The 18,896-nt window shown below is 40.8% G+C and overlaps 1 protein-coding gene across 12 annotated transcripts in view; it reads left to right on the top strand.

Moving 5' to 3' along the window:
• The first annotated feature begins 489 nt into the window (after window positions 1–489).
• Window positions 490–18,896, top strand: part of svilc (supervillin c) — a 25,072-nt gene continuing 6,665 nt past the window's right edge. The window contains exons 1-26 of one of the 12 annotated variants that reach the window (XM_026164261.1): window positions 491–580; window positions 3,168–3,390; window positions 3,538–4,025; window positions 4,665–4,820; window positions 4,956–5,135; window positions 5,702–5,736; window positions 6,469–6,530; window positions 7,383–7,528; window positions 8,666–8,894; window positions 9,068–9,642; window positions 9,898–10,024; window positions 11,307–11,366; window positions 11,487–11,549; window positions 12,023–12,097; window positions 12,185–12,278; window positions 12,373–12,456; window positions 12,627–12,825; window positions 13,045–13,211; window positions 13,304–13,423; window positions 13,503–13,639; window positions 14,799–14,946; window positions 15,083–15,228; window positions 15,385–15,560; window positions 16,149–16,293; window positions 16,660–16,978; window positions 17,088–17,239. In XM_026164261.1, coding sequence (XP_026020046.1) covers window positions 3,757–4,025; window positions 4,665–4,820; window positions 4,956–5,135; window positions 5,702–5,736; window positions 6,469–6,530; window positions 7,383–7,528; window positions 8,666–8,894; window positions 9,068–9,642; window positions 9,898–10,024; window positions 11,307–11,366; window positions 11,487–11,549; window positions 12,023–12,097; window positions 12,185–12,278; window positions 12,373–12,456; window positions 12,627–12,825; window positions 13,045–13,211; window positions 13,304–13,423; window positions 13,503–13,639; window positions 14,799–14,946; window positions 15,083–15,228; window positions 15,385–15,560; window positions 16,149–16,293; window positions 16,660–16,978; window positions 17,088–17,239 — 3,864 coding nt within the window. In that variant the 5' untranslated portion in view covers window positions 491–580; window positions 3,168–3,390; window positions 3,538–3,756. Of the gene's footprint in view, window positions 581–2,202; window positions 2,330–3,167; window positions 3,391–3,537; window positions 4,026–4,664; window positions 4,821–4,955; window positions 5,136–5,701; window positions 5,737–6,468; window positions 6,531–7,382; window positions 7,529–8,665; window positions 8,895–9,067; window positions 9,643–9,897; window positions 10,025–11,306; window positions 11,367–11,486; window positions 11,550–12,022; window positions 12,098–12,184; window positions 12,279–12,372; window positions 12,457–12,626; window positions 12,826–13,044; window positions 13,212–13,303; window positions 13,424–13,502; window positions 13,640–14,798; window positions 14,947–15,082; window positions 15,229–15,384; window positions 15,561–16,148; window positions 16,294–16,659; window positions 16,979–17,087; window positions 17,240–18,896 lie in introns of those variants that run through there. The other 11 variants (XM_026164265.1, XM_026164264.1, XM_026164266.1 and 8 more) reach the window with 11 other exon arrangements.

Here is an 18,896-nt window from a genome sequence, read left to right as displayed (position 1 = left end):
AAGTTTTGAAGATCCCTAAGAGAGGAGCAGGTACAGATACTAAAAGATACTAAAAATGCATCCATATGAGTCATTATGAATACATACAATTAAGAATTAACTTTTTTTTCCATTTATGTATATAACTAATTATTTTCCACTTTGATTCAATTAATTTAAGGATTGAAGTGCACAGGGTTTCTACATTACACAGCAGTTTCAGTTCACTGCGTTCAGCTGGTTTGTAGTAATTAATATGGGGAATTTGTACCACGCAGGCGCAATATAAGACATAATTAACATCTTCAAAGCAGGTTTTAACTGGTGTACATTCCTGAGGTTATTACTTCAAAAGTGAAATAATAATAAAGCAGACATAAAGTGAGTCAAAGGCTTCAGAGGTCATTTAGAGGCTGCAGCGGTTGTTAGAAACGTCTCTCGCACAGAGCAAGGGGCGTCCCCCGGTGTGTCCATCTATTTATATTCTCCCCCCTTAATACGGTGCGCCATCCACAGCTGCCAGTGCGACTACTTTTGGAGTGACAGATCGTTGGGGAGGGACCGCCGGGGCTGAGGAGGGCTCTCGAGGCGAGCAGTACATGTAAGTACAAATGAAATACTTAATTCTGCCATTCTCATCTTCAAAAGTACAAAATCCTAGCAGGAGTCAGCTTGGAGAATATTTCAAAGTAGGTCACTTGTTGCCTGAGTCACCTGTTCAGTCTGACTTGGGGAGACACGGGTTGTGCATTGCACATTAGGGAGAATGGTTATAGTCTGGGTGTTCATTCACTTTAAATACCCCGTGGGTAAAAAAGTTTCATGTGGAAGAGTAAATATTGCTGTTACGCACAGTTTACGCATTAATCTAATGTCTGTGCCAGAAAGTTACTTCAGAAATGTACCAAAAAAGATCGAGTGTCCGTATTCAAAGTGCTGGAAATTACTTCTTGTCGTATAATCCGTCAAACATCCGTCAAACTTATCTTTCATGAATGATATCAAGTCACAAAGTACTGACCTTTATTTATCTAGCTAAAAAGTTTCATTGACATTACAACTGGCCATAAGCGCCAAAATCTAAGATAATAGTTGTATGAAATACTTAAATCAGCTGTGTTGGATCAAGGACACATCTAAACCCTGCAGGACACCGGCCCTCGAGGCCTGGAGTTCGACACCTGTGCCGTAGAGTCATAAATATAAATGCAAAACAAGTAATTTCTTGATTTCATATAAAACCCCTTCTGCTGATTACAGTCTATTTACCAATATAAGCAAAGACATTATGCATAAAAAACACGGAAACACTGGGGAATCACTTTTTGGCACAACACTGGATTCATGTAAAACTTAATATTTGCGTCCTGTAAATAAGTTAAATGACTCATTGTTCAGCTCTTTGGTAGCTACATATGTAGGCTGTTACCCTATGCTGAGTTGTTTAGACAACAAATGAGTTTTGATATAAAAAAAATGTTCTCCCCAGCGTGAGGACTTTGCCACAATGTGAGTTTATATCTACATATAAAAACAGACGCGTCGTGTGTTAAATCTCACGAGGAGCTGATGAGGCTTACAGTAGGTGCACGATGTGAGAAAGCTGCTCTTCCTCTTCGTTCTCTCTCCCTTTAATATATTCAAAAGCTTAACACGTTCTTTTGCTGCTGGTGTTAATATAAAACATCCCCATCATGATTTATAATCATAGACTGTTTTTGAAATGCTCCTCTGATAATTTGCCCTTGAATTATGGAGATTCATTAGACGAGGTTGGTGCAGGTAGATGAACAGGGCAGGTGTAAGTGGCTGAGGGCTTTATCTTGGCCAGCTTTTAATCTGGTTTACTTTCCTGCTGCTCAGCACCCAAGGCCTATTTTTTTTAAAATGCATACATGTTTTGCTTTTGATTTTTTTTTTCCAGTCTGTCAGAAAACTAGCAGTTAACTTAAGCATATACCGAGTGTGGGTCCAGAATTTTGGGGTTTAATTGCTACAGAGAAAGTCATGGCTGAAAGATAACACTTTACTGTCTCAATTCAACAATTAGAGGCTGTTTGTTTAACCTTCATTGCCTATTCATTTGAATATTATAGCTTATGAGTTCAGATCCCTGGGGCTGTGTGCATATCCAAAGCCAGTATCAGCTAGTGTCACTGGATTAGAACCCCATGATCCTCGCTGAGCCTCAGTGGTGCTCTCCCTTCCAATCGACAATCCTCCAGCTTGTCACATGACACATCGCTCTTTACACCTTTACTCATGTTTTCTTCACAAATGCGTACATGAGAGTGGCATCAGTGTGAGTGGGGATGCTGGAGTGTTGCTCTTCCTGGGTCTGGACAGGTAGGTGAGTCTTCTGTGTTGACTTCTTTGTTTAAAGGATATGTGCACGTGTTTCGAAGTGACAACACAAATCCTTCAGCTGGTTGTCTCATGCAGGGATCACGGCATCTAAATAGAGCTTATTAAAGCTCTCTGTGGCATGGAAATTTGGGATCTGCAAACACTGCTGACAATGTCGCCTTCAGTTTAGTCTATCAAATGTGATATCTGGATATTCTGAGTGGGTTTTTTTTTTTAATCAATGAAAGCTGGTTATGGATTTATGGAGACTTTTCTCTAATAGAGTAATTTGTTGAATCTATATCCGTTTTATCAGTGCCTCAGTGTTTTTAATTTTTAATCTACAAGTATAGGAGCAGTGAAACAAACAAATTAATAATAAAAGTTGCATCTTATACTTTGTGAACTCTGCTGCTGCCAGCAGCATTGAGCCCTGTGGCAGATCCATCTGGCGGACTAAGTCTGTGGCTCATGCCGCTTTGTTCTCGCTCTATTGTGCTTCCTGCACCAGGAATGCTGACATCCACAGTTTTGGAAAACACACAGATACATGTGCAAACACACATTTATGTGTGCGTATATTTGTGAGCACTCGTTTTGGGAAACTAGCAGACAGTTCGTTGTTCTTTTTAAATTTTAAATGCTATATTAGAATATTCAGTTTTGTTAATGTTGTTTGTCACAATGATGCCATCAGGGACTTTCTCTTCCTTGTACGTATTTGGAATATTATAATTCAAACAGGTTGCTATACCAAATGTTAAAAAAATAAATAAAATTGGAGCCATAGCTGATAAGATTTTGTTTGTGTTTTTGATGCAAAACATGCTTCATGTTGACAGGTCATGGTAAAATACCTGATGGAATTTGAAAAAGAAACAGGACTTGTTCAGCTTAGCGGAAGAGACCAGCACGCCTGCAAACTGCCATCGAGACCTGGACCTGGAGAGGAGTTGAGCTGTGGTGTTGAGTTTCAGTGCAAGGGGAGATTCCTGCATGACAGGCTGGAACGGGTCATCTTACACAGACATGAATATAAGAAAAGGACTTTGATAAGACTTTGATGTACGCCACTTTTAGAAGAAATGGTTAATATGTAATGAAGCTCACTGGTGTTGTCTCTGACTTTTCTAGGAAGCCTGAAGGGCACTAATGTAATGTATAGTGAAATGTTTCTTATTTAACTAATCTATGTCCTAATCTATCTTTCAGGAGAAATACCTCATTCACTGTGGGACAGGCTGGATTTTAACCTTGGATTAATGTAATCTGTGAGGAAAACCAAAACAAGAAGCTCATGGAAACAGAATTGTACTGGAAGAAAGTTTGGCTCTCATGTTCTGCCCCAGCTGAAAAGTGGAAGAAGAACAGCTCATCTGTTTTTTGTTCCTATATGCTTTTTGAGGAGCAAACAACCATCTGAGTCCTTCTATGATGGAGAACGCCGTCCTGGAGCCCAGATCGGAGCGGATTGCCCGCTACAAGGCTGAGAGGAGGCGAGAACTGGCCAAACGCTTTGGCAGCATTGACGAGCTTCCTTCTAAGTGGGTGAGAAGGGATGAGAAAAAGGTTCATGAGCCAGCGAGCCAAGCGCATGGAGGAATGTTAAGCTCCCATGATCTGAGTGAAAAAGTGAACAGCAGAACACAGGATGTTACAAATGGATTAGAGACTCCTGCTGAGCCCGACTGCCTGAGAAGGTGAGCCATGTCAAGGGTGAAAGATGACTTCATTGAATGCCTTGAAGACTTAAATTTCAATCATAGCTCATTGTCATTGTTTTATTTTAGAATTACAGGAATTTGGCTGAAGTCTTGCAACAACTTCTTAGTGTGCAAAAACGATACAATTAGCACTTCAGGACACACACAAGAAACATGATAAGCCTCTTTGATGACCTTAGATACAGCACTGTCTTCCTGCTGTGGCTGCACAGGGTAGCAGGTGCTGCGAGCCTAATTTGCTCAAAAAACAATAAAACCCTAATTCTGGCAACATGACCATGACACTTGTCACCTGTTCACAGCTTTCAGAACTTGACAAGTTGTTGATACCTTCAATAGTTTGTATCATGGTAACTGCTAAGAACAGTGTGTGGCATCATATTAATAGTCAGTCAGATGACAGCGAGCGTGCATGTAGTGCAGATGGTTTAGATTTGCAGGTGGCTTCTTCTCTTCTGTGAAACCATGAAAAAAACTCACATATTTTTGTGAGTTTTTGAGACTTCTGCATTATTAATATGAACTGTGACAAAAGATTATGTTTTGTGCTCCTCATGTCATGTCCCCCATATCTGCAATCTCACCTCCTTCCCTCACTCATACCCTCCCCTCTAGGCAGGGTTCCCAGAACTCTGCTAGCATGCAGAGTGGGGAAGAGCCTCATGTCCCTCATGGACTCGACGGCCCACAACTCCACACTCGGGTGTCCGTGGGCCAGTTGAGAAGTGCTCTTCTACAGCAGACGGAGAGCGGAGCACAGCCTGAGAAAGCGTAGGGTCGCCTGCATGCGCGTGTGATCCGGCCTGTCACTAACAGACTGTGTTCCACTGTGTGATAATATTTCTCTTCATCTCAGCATCTTCTCCCCTTCTTACTTTCTTCTTATCCTACTTTGTGTGTGGATAGTAGCTTCCCTGATGCTGGGCAAGCCACATCCTCTCTGGATCTGGCTGTAAACCCGGGCTCTGAGGGGGGTCGGCGACGCACTCGGCGTTACCTCCCTAGCTCGTCAGGCGGTAACAGAAAAACTAGCGAACGCTTCAGGACACAGCCAATCACAGCCAATGAGATGGAGGAGAGCAGTGGGTAGGGACTGTTTCTTGTGGGCATGATAAAAAAAACAAATAAATAAATGGGAAGATGAGATGCCTGGCATGGCTAGGACTAAAGAACATATTGTTTGCTGTGTTTTCATATATTTAAAATAGTGTACGGCTAACATTTCATGGGAAAACTCATTAGGAACAAAATATCAGCCTTACCTGATGATACAGTACCACAACTTTTGTCTTATAGGAAACACTTATTTACCCTTGAATGATGCTTAATATTTGTTCCCCGTGATAAGAATGCACTAACCCTTCAGCTGAGGTGTGGCATGTGGAGCAGCTTTACATAAAAAACCAATGGGCGGTGTATTTTGCATGAGTTTATCTTCCTTAATAGCCTCCACAGTGTTGCTTTACCCAGCATGCAAAACAGCACAGTGTGTTGACTGTCTGAGCTGCAAATTGAAGCAAAAAGACACATACTGTAAACACCAAGCTGGATCCAGATCTCCATAACAACATTATCTAAAGAGTCAAGCATATGTCACCAACCTGTTCACCTGATGACCTCATCCTTTTGCTATTTTCCTCCGATTCTTCTAGGTGCTTGGATCCAGAGAACGAGGAAAACAGCAAAGGTAAAGCTTTCTCCCCTATGTGTTTGTCATCATCTGTTATTTCCGTGTGCTTTGCTGGTACACTGTCTGGTTGAGAAGGAAGTAAAAATGACAACAGGGAAAACTTACATGTAATATATTACGTGAGGTATGAAAGAAACATAAACAAATTGAAAAATACTGTGTACAATATTTAATTCTTGCAGAGGGCTTCCAACTTGCACAGTTGCCTCCATAAATTCATTTAATGGCTCAGGAAATAAACTGGGTTATATTTAGAGGATCACAATGCTCAATCTCTTCTGTAACGACAGACCAAACCATTTGGGCAGTGGAGCGGTGTTATGTACATCTAACTCTTGACCCCGTCATAAAAAGATGACAAGCAAGTCTTTACAGAGATTGACTCACTGAGAGTTTACACCACAGATAATAAGACCGCAGACACGAGTGGCCTTTATTGCTGTATGGATGTTTAGACTGTTGTTTTCAGGTCACACTGTATATCATTAAAATTGTTCTTCACAACTTTTTACTCACAGCTATCATCAATACAGAGATACCCCCAATTCCTAGACTTAGATGCAGTGTATTTAAGCACAGTTCACTAAGAAATTGCACCCGTGTTTGCTCTGTCTGCACCTGTGTCTCTTCCTGCTGTTAACTGTTTAAAAGTTTGATGAACCAAAATCTCTTAATGGCTGTTTTTTAATTTTTTTTAATTTTCAAATGATGGTGTGTATTTTTCCACAGCAGATGTAAAAACAGATGACAGAGCCAAAATGAGTGTGGCAGCCAAGATGTCTCTGTTTAAAGTGAGTTTGAATTGTTACCTGCTTTTTTTTTTTGTTGTTGTTAGAATGTGAGATCCCACATAAACTCGCCTAAACACACACAGTAAATGCAATCACTCTACGGTGTTAAAATTAAAGAAATGTATTCAATCCTTTATCATCTCCTGTCACCTCAGCTGCTCAACTTACGGTCTGAGCGCTGAGCACGCAGAACACTACCTGGTCCTGTTGAAAGAATATGAATGGTCAAAACAGGTGCTCTCCTTGGATCCACACTTTGGTTTGATGCTTTAGTACTTATTAAAGGAAAGACCAAGTCTGTAATATGATAGATACAGAGCCTTATCTTGAAGCTCTTTAAGCTCTTTAGTCTCACACAGATGATGAAATGCACTGTGGATTTTTCTATTATTCCAACATTTCAGCTGAGGCACACTTTTAGCAATAAGGCATCAGGTGAAAATGTGCCAGACACTGTATTAACATTAACAACCACAGCAGCTGTGGTATAATTAGCCTGCTGCTCTGTAGAGGCAGCAGGGGAGGTAACTGAAGCCAGCAGGTCTCTTGTTACATTGTGACCTGCAGCATGCAGCAAGTGGCCAAGATGCTGCACCTTAGAGCTCGCTGCTTTATTCACCGGCTATCTGACCTGCTTTACCTCCCTCCATCTGTTTATACAAATAGAACAGAGGACATCTCGAGGGGACTTTTTACTGCCATTTTTGTGGTCTCCCTCATTATTTATGCAACAGGTGGAGGCTGTAGATTGAGGCTCCTATTTGACCTGAATGTTGTCGTCCATCTGCATCACAGACTGGGTTCAAACTGATTTTTTTCACATTAATGTCCTCCCCACATCCTTCTCTGTAGGAGCTGGAGAAGTCTTCAGCCTCTGAGGCCTCGGCATTCCTCAAGCCTCGCTCAGGCTGCGTCTCTCATGAACGCAGGAGCCGGCGTGGCAACGACCATCGCTTTCTGACACAGCCAATCACCTGTGGAGAAATGGTGGCGATCAGGTGGGAGAGCTGTAGTGTTACCAAAACCACATCACATAATTAGCTATTTGACTTGATTGACAATCACTAAAAAAGTCATCTAGTTTTATTTAAGATTATGCATGTGTAGTTTTTACGTTTTAGTTTTGTGGGAATAAATAAATACATGCTTGATGATTTAAAAACTTAAAATGTTTAAAAACTTCAACTTATTAAAGTCAAATCTGTGAAAACAAGAGACCTTGCTTCAGTGGAATTAAGTACTTACTGTATGTCTTATTTAAAAGTAAGAACTTCTAGAAGCGTGTCTTATTTAAGCAGTTATTTTTAGGCTCCTATGTAAATGAGTAAAGAGAGTTGTTCAGTGGTTAGGGGGTAAAAAACCCCCTGCATTTTTAGAATCAGTAGTTAAATGTGACAACATTTTCTTCAAAGCTTTGGTGACATATCTCTTCAAAATAGCCTTTTCCCCTACAAATTAAACTTAATATTGCAGCTACATTAAAGCTAGTCTCACCAGATCACTGAGTTTTTTCATGTTATGTTATGCTTCTTTCCTACAAAAACGAGTAGACCAAGAAACAAGAAACAGTTTAAACTGTCATAAACCCATGCACCATGCAAAAACATGGTTGGCTCATACGTTTCCCAGCCTTTCTGTTTGGTGAAACAAGTTGCAAGGAATTTGTTCTGACACATTCCTGGCCAATAAAGAGCCCCTGATTGGCTCAGTGTCACCATATTTGCTCTTATAGATTTCTCCCATGTGTTTCTGTTCAGGAGTTTTTCGGTGCCTGGTTTCGTTTGGCTGTAACTCCTGGCAATGGGTCACAAATATATGCTTTTTTTTAAAGGAATGAGATTGTTGGAAACCAAACCAAAATTGGGATTGGATCTAGTTTGTTCAACCAGAATTATATGAATTTCTTAGGGGCTATTTTCAGTTACACATTTGCTGTTGTAGGGAGTAGCAGCAGCAGGACGATGTCTGTCAGATTGACTAAAAATAACCTGTGTGTGTTCATGGTAATGAAAAAACACCCACCGTTTTCTCCACTGCTTTTGCACAGCAGTGTAGATCAAATGTGTCCAAGGCATAGGAGATTTTGACTAAACATAAATTCTTCTCTGACTTTATGGTGTCATGTTACGCATCAGCACTCCCAAACCAGCACCACCAGTGGAGGTCCAGTCTGTGCAGGCTGAGTCAGAGGAGGATGGCGACGAGAGCTGCAAGCTGAGCATGAGCGAGAAGCTGGCCCTCTTCAACAAACTGTCCCTGCCTGGGAGGGAGGGAGCCGGCCCTGCTGACGGGCCCCCAGAGAGACGAAGGCAAAAGGGGGCTCGGTACCGCACGCAGCCCATCACAGTGGAGGAGGTCAGTCTGGTGGGTAGAAAGCAACAGAACAATAAATGGGAAACAAATGTATTTAGAACTTCATAGACCAGAAAAGGGGCAGGAGTGGTTATTAATAGCAAGGTTAATTTGTTGTCTTTCTTCACTTCTTGCCTGCTGTCCTCTAAGTAAATCTATTATTGATCTTCTTTGCCCCTTTTTAGCTCCAGAAAGGCCCTGTTCAGCTTCCTGCCCTCTGTTTGTCCCCTCATCTGTCCGACAGACAGCAGGCCTCGTCTGTCAACCTGAAACCCAGTGAGGTACGTCTTTCACAGTCCACATCAGATGCTGGCACTGGACTCGGAAAATCTGGTCCGACTCAACAGGGACCACAGTGCTACGACTCTGAGCCAGGCTTAAAAGGAATCCTGAAGAAGAGTCGCTCTGCAGGCTCGGAGTGGAGCGGGACAGAAGCCAGTCAGGTAGATGCATCATACAGCCATGAACAGAATGGTGGAGGCTGTAGAGAAGCGGCGATACACGGGAGCAAAGCGGGAGGTGAGAGGGAGGGAACTTCTGCAGCACCACAGAGAGACAGACGAGAGACCTCTGGTATGGAGGAAGGTTCGCAGTCTGCTGCTCCCTGGAGGCAGAGGGCTAGAAACAGGAGGGAAACCATTGCCTGCACACCAATAAGAGCCTTGTCAGAGCAGGATGCTCCACAGCAATCCTGCCAGTCCAAATATGAACTGAGCTTTTCCTCTGAGAAAAACAGCGTAGACATCAATGGAAGAGCCAAGTAAGTCATGTAAATAAATGACATGATCTGATAAGAACTGTAAATGTTTTTCTTCTATAGAGTCAAACTGTTGATATTGCTGCATATTGGAAAGGTTTGCTAAAGACTTTGAAACGTATATTATTGTGACATCTGTGAGTTAGATAATAAAAATGATTCTTTACAGTTTTCACCAGAAATATTAAGTTTTCAGCAGCTTGTATGTTGTTCTTTGATATGTTATATACTTCATACTGTGTGTAATGTGTCTTAAAGGCAGGAGGAAGACCAAAAGGCCATGAACAAGATCCATGACAACACCACAGATATTAAAGCTGTCCGGGTCACCTCAGAAGAGTGTGCGCCTAAAATGCAGGAGACAACCAACGGCAGCAGAAGTGAGGTGAGCAGCAAGGTTAACCACGTAAGACATAGACCATTTAAAAAAAGAGGTTTTGTCAGCGTTTACTTGCATGTCATTCTGTCTGATAACACTGAACGAATTCTAATAAAACTTTGTATTGGTGTAGAGTACGGTCATGTTATAAATCCATTAAAATTTAGCTTACATCCACCAGTTTCTTCAAGGTCAACTTTATGAATTATTGATAGTTATTGACAAAAATCGGTGAAACTCAGGAACTATGATTCTTACAAGAGTTGTGTGTCAGCATACTGAAAGTACAGCAGAGGATAAAATATCATGTCACATTTAACCTTTGACCTCTCCTTCAAGGTCAATAGATAATCTGAAGGTCAAAGTATATAATAATTATATACCACTATTTAAAATATTGTTTCTTGCTGCCACTGTTTGTAGCGACGACATATAGGAATAAAGGGAATGATATATGGTTGTAAACAGTGTGTTACTTTTGAGATCTGACCTCTTCTCCAAGGTCAGATAAGGTCAAATATTCATAAAATGTCTTTGATCTTTAAAACTTTGCTTAAATTCTGCTTTCTTTGTTTGTATTGGCAACATTTAAGAAATGATACTTGTATATAGGGACTCTATATTATAATTTAACTGAATGATATTAGGCCCTGCGACAGACTGGCGACCTGTCCAGGGTGTACCCCGCCTCTCGCCCTATGACAGCTGGGATAGGCTCCAGCGCCCCCCGCGACCCTGAAAAAAGGATAAGCGGAAGCGAATGGATGGATGGATGAATGATATTAGACAATTCTATAAAAGCATTACAGAAGTTTTGCAGCATTTTTTTCTCTGAAAGAATTCAGTGAGAAAATCTTTGTTTGCATCACAGAGGTTACAGAGTTCACGCTTCTTGCCTGGTTTAAATTGAGGCAGAGGTTACATTTGTGGTTACATTTGGGTATTTGTCATACCACTGAAACCAGATATAGCATCTCTTATCTGCAGCACTCTGAATGTGGTATGTGCTGAATGTCCTGAGATCAGACTCGAGTTACCGCGGAATATATTGAGTCCAGTGAGTGTTTATGTACCAGGATGGGATTGGCTGTCCTATTACACGACGTGGAATGTAAACACACTGATTATTTGGCAATTAAATGATCTCAGCTTCACCATGCCGACACTATGTGTGGGATTTGTATATTAATCATTGTCCTACTTCCTTTTTATGTCTGTCATTTTTATACTTCTGGCAACATTTATGTTTGTTTGAATTCTTTTAAATGCATCTCCCTGTTTTCCATAGTATCATGTGCAGGAACAGTCAAAAAACCCTCATCTTGAGAATGACAACCTTCAGTGCTGGGTAAGCCTCAATCTAATGATTCAAAACCCATCCTCCCTCATCTTGATTTTGAAACCACAGCCCTTTAGATTTTGAATAGCTTTGAACATCTGCAGCCTGCCCCTCTCTCTTCTCTCCCAGGAGCCCGTCTTTGCCTCTGTCTATTCTATCAATACGCCCCAATATATCATGTGTTTTAATCAGGTAATTGTGTGAGCCGGTGCATGGCATTGCTGCTGTTTGATTTGGAGTGTTTTGTATGCTGTGAAAGGCTTTTGTCATCTCACAGATTCAGGCGGATGTGATGTGACAACCCTGTCACCTTGTCTCAAAATTACAATGCGTCACATCACAGCTCTCAGTTCACACTTTCCATTTAGGTGTGTGCTTACCAGATGTTCATTTTGGTCATGAAAGTTATATCTTACTCCCACGTTTCTTTGTGCATGTTTCTGACCTAGTTCTAATGGACAAAAGTAAATGTGCATTGTACAAAAACTCCTTATAATATCTAATGCAGGGCAGGATTAGGCAGAAAGGAACAGACTGAATGAAATGTTACACATAGAAAGTTTAGCTCTATGTAAAATCTTTATATTTTGTATCTTCTGTGCAATCCACTCTCACTGTCCTAGAATGCAAAAGTCACCATTTCTGTGTTTTGCTTTCACCTCCAGACTAACCTCTCCTTTGAGGCACAAGAAGTCTCCTCTCCTACGAACAATCAGAGTCAGCCTCAGTGGAGACATAAGGTGACGCACACCTGCATTTTTTTCATATTTGTGCGTGTATCTGCGGAAAAGCTGCATTGTAACGGATGCATTTCTCGGGCTCTGTAGGATAAAGGAACTGAGATTCAGATGACTGAATTTGGAGAATTGAAAACACAGCAGGAAAGCAAAGAGCAGGAGGCTGGAAGCACGGCTAAGACAAGTAACTCACTTATTCTCCAGTTCTCATACAGTTCTGCTGAGCATATTTTGGCCTTGTTTATGAGGTTTTTCTCTCCTGTGTTTGCAACATCTAGGCCTTGCATCTGGTGAATCACAGAGAAATGGTATCGCTCACAGCAGGAGACACTCCACTGATGCTCCATCATGCAAAAATGAAGGTCAGAGCAGTTTTACACCACGAAAAACAAGCAAACAAATAAACAAACAAGTCTGTGTTGAGACTCAGTGCTTGTTTTATTCATCATCATATGGACAACGCTGGTTCCCACAATGTAAAAGCTCATTGAGGATCCAAGTATTTTAGCGTTTTCATTTCTTTCCTCCTCAGTGACTCCACAGAGTTCTTCACCAACAGTCACTACTCAGGAGGTAAAGGAAGAGACGCCTGTTGATGAACCAAACATGTTTGATGGCAGTTTCTACTGTGATCAGTCACCTTCTTCAGCCTGCCCCCCACCTTGTGGTGGAATTGCTGCCTCAGAGGGTGAGCAGGACCTGGGAGTCTTCTGCCAGACCAACACACACATGTAAGCATAGTTTTTTCCTGCAAATGTGAGATTAGATTGAGTCCTTGCAATTTCTAAATAGTAAATGCAAAATATATTTGTGTATCTAATGTAGTTTTTATGCTAAAGCTAAAAGGAAAAGATTAGAGTAAAAAAAATTTTTCCTGCAAATTTATATTCACACACACAGTAGCTGATATCTTCAGTAACTCTGTATTGTCTGTGTGTGTTTGTTTGCAGATTGACCTCAGCAGTAGCAGAGCACAGGCGGTCGGTACGTCCATCCCGTCGGACTCAAGGCTCCAGAAACCCTCTGAGGGCTCTCGCAGCCAGAGAGGACATCAGGCAGGACTTCATGGGAGAAAGAGTCAATTCATCAGCTCAAGAGAGGATCCAAGCAGAAAAAAGTATGCTAATTTATGTTGTTCCCTTCTCTTGTTACTTTCCTTCTTTTATGTTGCTCAGCTACCTGATATTGCAGGTTTTTTTCTCACTATAGAGTCTAAGAACTCGTCTATAGCAGACTCACCTTCCTTAAGATCTGAAGAATCCTCCTTAGATGCCGAGACAGCTAAGTCTTACCCGCCCTTCAGCAGCCTGATGCTAATTCACATCAAAGGTCAGGAAAGGTTTGGTTCATCTGTGTGATGATCTGCTTGTGGTCAGGTGTTAAGGTTAACCAACACCTGTGATGACAGGTAGGCGGCATGTTCAGGTCCGCCTGGTTGAGCCCTCAGTGCGGTCACTGAACAGTGGAGACTGCTTCCTGCTGGTCACTCCAGAGCACTGCATCCTGTGGAGTGGAGAGTTTGCCAACGGACAAGAAAAAGCAAAGGTACCACCCAGGACAATGTTATGGTGTAGTAGCAGCATGTATGATACATAAAATTACAGGGAAAGGGTAAAGAGGTGGATAATACAATACAAAATAAGAAAGTAGGATTAAAATTATTTCCCATTGCCAGGAAATATCTGACCATCCCTTAAACTTACTCCTCTTAGAAATTTACATGGGAAAGGATGTTTTAATAACTTCATACATATACCAAATTAGTTTACATTTATGCACAACAAATAAATGCATAAAATATTACCCTTCAAGACCCAAAGAGCATTCTGTGCATAAAATGCAGTGTTTGCAGTTCTTGCAGTAAATTGTAAGCATTAAACCTTAATGGACTCATAAAGGTTGGCTACAGTTTGTGTGTTAAATGCATAATAAAGGACAGTGACGATATGAATCAAGAACGTCATACATCACAGAGTTCAGTTATTGATTATCTAAGTATCACAGTATGTACCTTTACTTTTAAACATTAACTTTGGTTGCGTTTTAAATGTATTTATATTTTATTATGGAACAGTGTACTAAATATGGGGACAAAGTGTGGAGACAAAGCACTGAATGAGTAATTAAGTCAACATTTTGAGATAATAACCCAAAATATTTCCTTACAAGCTTCCATAAAAAGGTAATATTATTGAGAGGACGGTGCACACTGTCATAGACTCTTTTTAATAGTTATTTGTACGTTTCTATTATTATAACAAAGGTTCAAATATCTGTTTGTCTAAAACTATAGCTGATTTCACACATGAACGGGTTGTGACACTTATGAATTTATTTCTTTTCATGTGTAGCACTCAGCCATGTTCTTGTTATTGGAAATATTTTGGTTTGGTGAGGCAAGTTTCCTGCAAGATTTCTAATATAGGCCAGCAAAGACTGCAGTAGTAAAATAAAAAGAAATTACAATATGCTTTTACTATAGACTATGTTCTGTTTGGGTTAGCATAGCAAAAAGGTCCTAGGTTCTAATCCACCATCTGCTCAAGGCCTTTCTGCGTGGAGATTGCATGTTCTCCCTGTGTCTCTGTGGGACTCTCTGGGTACACTGGCCTCCCTGTGACCCTGAATGGGATAAGTGGCAGAAAATGGGTGAACTATATTCTGTTACTGCTGATTATCATATTATTTATTTATTTTTTGTCAGGCCTCTGAGCTAGCTTTGTTCATCCAGAACCAAAGGGACCTTGGTTGTTTGGCTTCCCACGTTGTCCACCTGCAGGAGGGCATGAACTCTGACAGCAGTGTGGCTGCAGACTTCTGGAGTCTCCTGGGAGGAAGAACACAGTACAGAGGTTGGAAGTAAAACATGTACTTTTCAAATATATCAGAGAAACACATTTTGAATTGCAATTTTTCTCCTTTTATAATTCACCTGTTGTTTTTCATCCAAAACATTAGAAAATGTTTTTTCTTTTCTTTTACTCACAGGAGCTTGTGCTCCAGAGGAGGATGAGCTCTATGAGCGCGGTGTGGTGGAGTCCAACTGTGTGTACAGGCTGGTGGAAAACAAACTGGTGCCTCATGAACAGGCTTGGGCCTCCATCCCCAGCATCACCCTGTTGGCCTCCTCTGAGGTCTGAGCTTCAATTCTCGGCTCCCTAATTACTTATATTGTAGTTGTTTTGGTTTTGGGTTTGTTTTTTTGTTCATTAAATGCTTGATTGTAGAAAAATAATGGAAGAGAAGTTAATCTCTGACTCTGTTCATATCTCTTTGTCATGTATGCCCAGGCCCTGGTGTTTGATTTCGGCAGTGAGGTCTATCTGTGGCTCGGACAGGACGTTTCCCTCAGGAGGAGAAATGTTGCTCTCCAGTTGACTCACCAGGTGTGGGTTGGAGCTTATGACTACAGCAACTGTCAAGTAAACCCACTGGATCCCACTCAGTGTAACCCTGCAATTCAGCTGTAAGTCACTAATATATTACACATAAAAAAGGAGCCTGTCTGTATACAACATTAAGTTTGCTGTGCATTCATAATATGCACTCTGTAGAAAGTAATTCTTGGTTAAGTGTGCCCATGTGACATGCTCTAAAAACCCTGCTTGATGTTTAAAGTCCAGACTATATTTTGACATTTAAAAGACATATTTTAAAGCAAGCAAGTGGACATGAACTACAAAATACTTGCAGAGAGTAAAGGTCTTCTCTCAGTGTACCATATTCCACAGTCAGAAAATATATTACAACTTGTGTATATTAAACAAGGTCTTTAAAGGGCTTCCTTTCTTCATTTATTTCAAGAGGGTTTTTTTTTTGTTGCAGTTTAATGAGATTTAAGCTTTTAAAGTATATATATATATATATATATATATATATATATATATATATATATATATATATATATATATATATATAGTGTGTGTGTAATTATGTCTCTTGGGAATGGATGTCTGTAAAGCTTGAGTCTGGACTAAGACAGACTCTCTTTTCTATTTTGTTTAATGCTTGTGTTAGTTCTTTTATCGGTTTCATGGCATAACTTTGTCCACAGACGAGGAGAAGGCCGTCCCAGCTGGGCTCTGTTCGGCGTCCTCACTGAGAGCAACGAGACAGCTCTGTTCAGGGAGAAGTTCCTGGACTGGATGTGCAGGGTTGGAGGCAGAGAGGAAGCGGCTTCAGGGACGGATCAGACGCAGGTTCATATCACATTCAGAGATATGATGCGGCACATGCAGTTTTCAGACACTCAAACTAGTGTGTTTCAGTTATTGCACTGTTTGTGTAAAATTATAGATGTGAAGAATATATTTAGATCAATTAGTTTTATTAAGTTTCCAGCTTGATAGAAAATTAGTCTCTATTAAAAAATTTTACTAAAAAAACAACAAATTTTTATTACTGGAAATATTGACTGGAATATCTAAAACCTATTTATAACTAGCTACCTTTTATTTCTACTGAAACTCATGTGCAGATATCTAAATTTCAATTTTGACTTTTGCTTTTTAAAAGTGATTTTTTTTAAACCACTGAAATTCAGTGTCTGCGCTTCCTCTCCATAGTCCATCCCAGTCCAGTCATCCCAGCCGCTCTCCCCTCCTTCAGACCTCTTGAGTCCCTGCGATGCCAAAGCTCTAGTATCGGGTCAGTGCTTAGAAGGTGACGGTTTGGTCCGTACTGTGCTGGCTGGGGTCGATGTCCAGAGAGGTCATGGTGTCATCATGCTGACGGAGGAACGTCAGATGGAGCTTAACACAGTAGCGGTGGACACCTGGCACGTCCAGGAGTTTGACGACAGTGAAATCCCAGTGGAGAGCAACGGACAGCTTTATGAAGGAGACTCTTATGTAATCCGCTGGAAGTACAGCATCAGTACAGCTGGTCAGTAACCTTTTTTGGGGTTTTTTTCTAATAGATTGTACTTTTAATGCTATGGCAATATTTTGACCGAGACATTTTAATAATGGTTAACACTCTCTCTTCGTTACAGACAGCACAGACAGCTCAGATGAGTGTGGGACGGATCCAGCACCAAAGGAAAAGACGGCCTTCTTCCTGTGGCGAGGCCGTCACTCCAGTGTCAGTGGACGGGACACAGCTGCTTTCCTTTCCATCGGGATGAGGAACCACGAAGAGTCGCAGGTAAGCTCATAGCAGTCAGATTAGATCCCCTTCTTATATTAAAGTAGAACCCTGGTAACTGTTAACTTTCACAGCAGTGAAAAGCTTAGTTTTATCCTCACAAAGAATGCACGCACTTCACTTAGTAGAAACATTGCATTATGCGAGTATACCCAAACAAATTATGAGAAACAAAGAGCACAAGCAAAAGTCTTTTACTTTATTTTATTAAAAGTATTTTTTTTATTGCAATGCAAAGAGGCAGTGTAGGAGGAGAAAATAAGCCTAAATGGCTGTGTAGAAGTGAAAGAAATACATAAATAATTTAACAGACAATAAAAATGGCACCAACAACAACAAACACCCAGCAAAAGCTTCTGAAACATTTTAATGTTTATTAGAGTATATTTCAATACACAGAGGCATATGGTTGGTTTACAACTGCAGTAAAAGTTGAATGTAGTTTAGAGAAAAGTGGCTTGTTTTAAAGTCCATGGAGTATTTAAAGTGTTAAGAATGAAAAAAACAGACAAAGGTGATGACATTTTACTTTGTAAACCACACTACCACTTTTTGTTAGTTTGTTACTAGTTAGATAGTTACTAGTTCTGCCTACCTGCCCACACATTGACCCTTTTGAGAACAGATTATTACACAATGTTAGCCACAGAAGTTGAGATTATTTCTGCTGGCATGTGCACATCAAATTCAAATTTCAAATTTCAAATTCAAATTTTTATTTGTCACGTACACAGTCATACACAGTACGATATGTAGTGAAATGCTTGGACAACTGCTCGTGACCTAAAGAAAACAAAAAAGGAAAAGGCTATGAATAAGAAAGGAAATAAATATGAAAAATTAAAAAGGGTAAATTTAACTAGGAAGGAATAAAATATAAATTAAGGTTAAAAATGAAATAATTGTACAACACAAATTAGAATGAAGGGTAAATTTAACTGGGAAGAATAAGATAAAGATAAATATATAAATTAAAGTTGAAAATAAAATAACTGTACAACAAAATACACAATACACAATATAGAACTATATAAGAATGTATGAAGAAATCTAAATATAAATAAATATATACACAATAACAGCAGCTGTACAAGTATTAACCGGAAATGAAGAATATAGTGACCAGTGTTGTGCAAAACCAAAGTCCAGAAAGTCCAGTGTGTGTGTAAGAACCATATGTGTGGGTCAGTACTGTGTGGTGGTGTGATTGAGAGACCGTATCGCCTGCGGGAAGAAGCTCCTCCTCAGTCTCTCTGTGTTGGTCTTCAGGGAGCGGAATCGCTTTCCTGACCTCAACAGAGAGAACAGTCTGTTGTTGGGATGGCTGAGGTCCTTCACGATCTTCCTGGCCTTGGTCCAGCACTGCCTGCTGTAGATTGAGTGCAGGTCAGGGAGCTCGGAGCGGATGGTGCGCTCAGCTGACCGCACAACCCTCTGTAGAGCTCGTCTGTCCTGCATGGTGCTGTTCCCGAACCAGGTTAAGATGTTTCCCGCCAGGATGCTCTCTATGGTGCACGAGTAAAAGTTCCTGAGCACCTTGGAGGGCAGTTGGAAGTCTCTCAAGCGTCTGAGGTGGTAGAGACGCTGTCGGGCCTTTTTCACCACGGTGTTGATGTGACAGGACCATGACAGGTCCTGCGTGATGTGAACTCCGAGG

The sequence above is a fragment of the Astatotilapia calliptera genome, chromosome 4 (assembly GCF_900246225.1).
Source record: "Astatotilapia calliptera chromosome 4, fAstCal1.2, whole genome shotgun sequence".
NCBI lineage: Eukaryota > Metazoa > Chordata > Actinopteri > Cichliformes > Cichlidae > Astatotilapia > Astatotilapia calliptera.
This window is presented reverse-complemented; position numbering and strand designations above follow the sequence as displayed.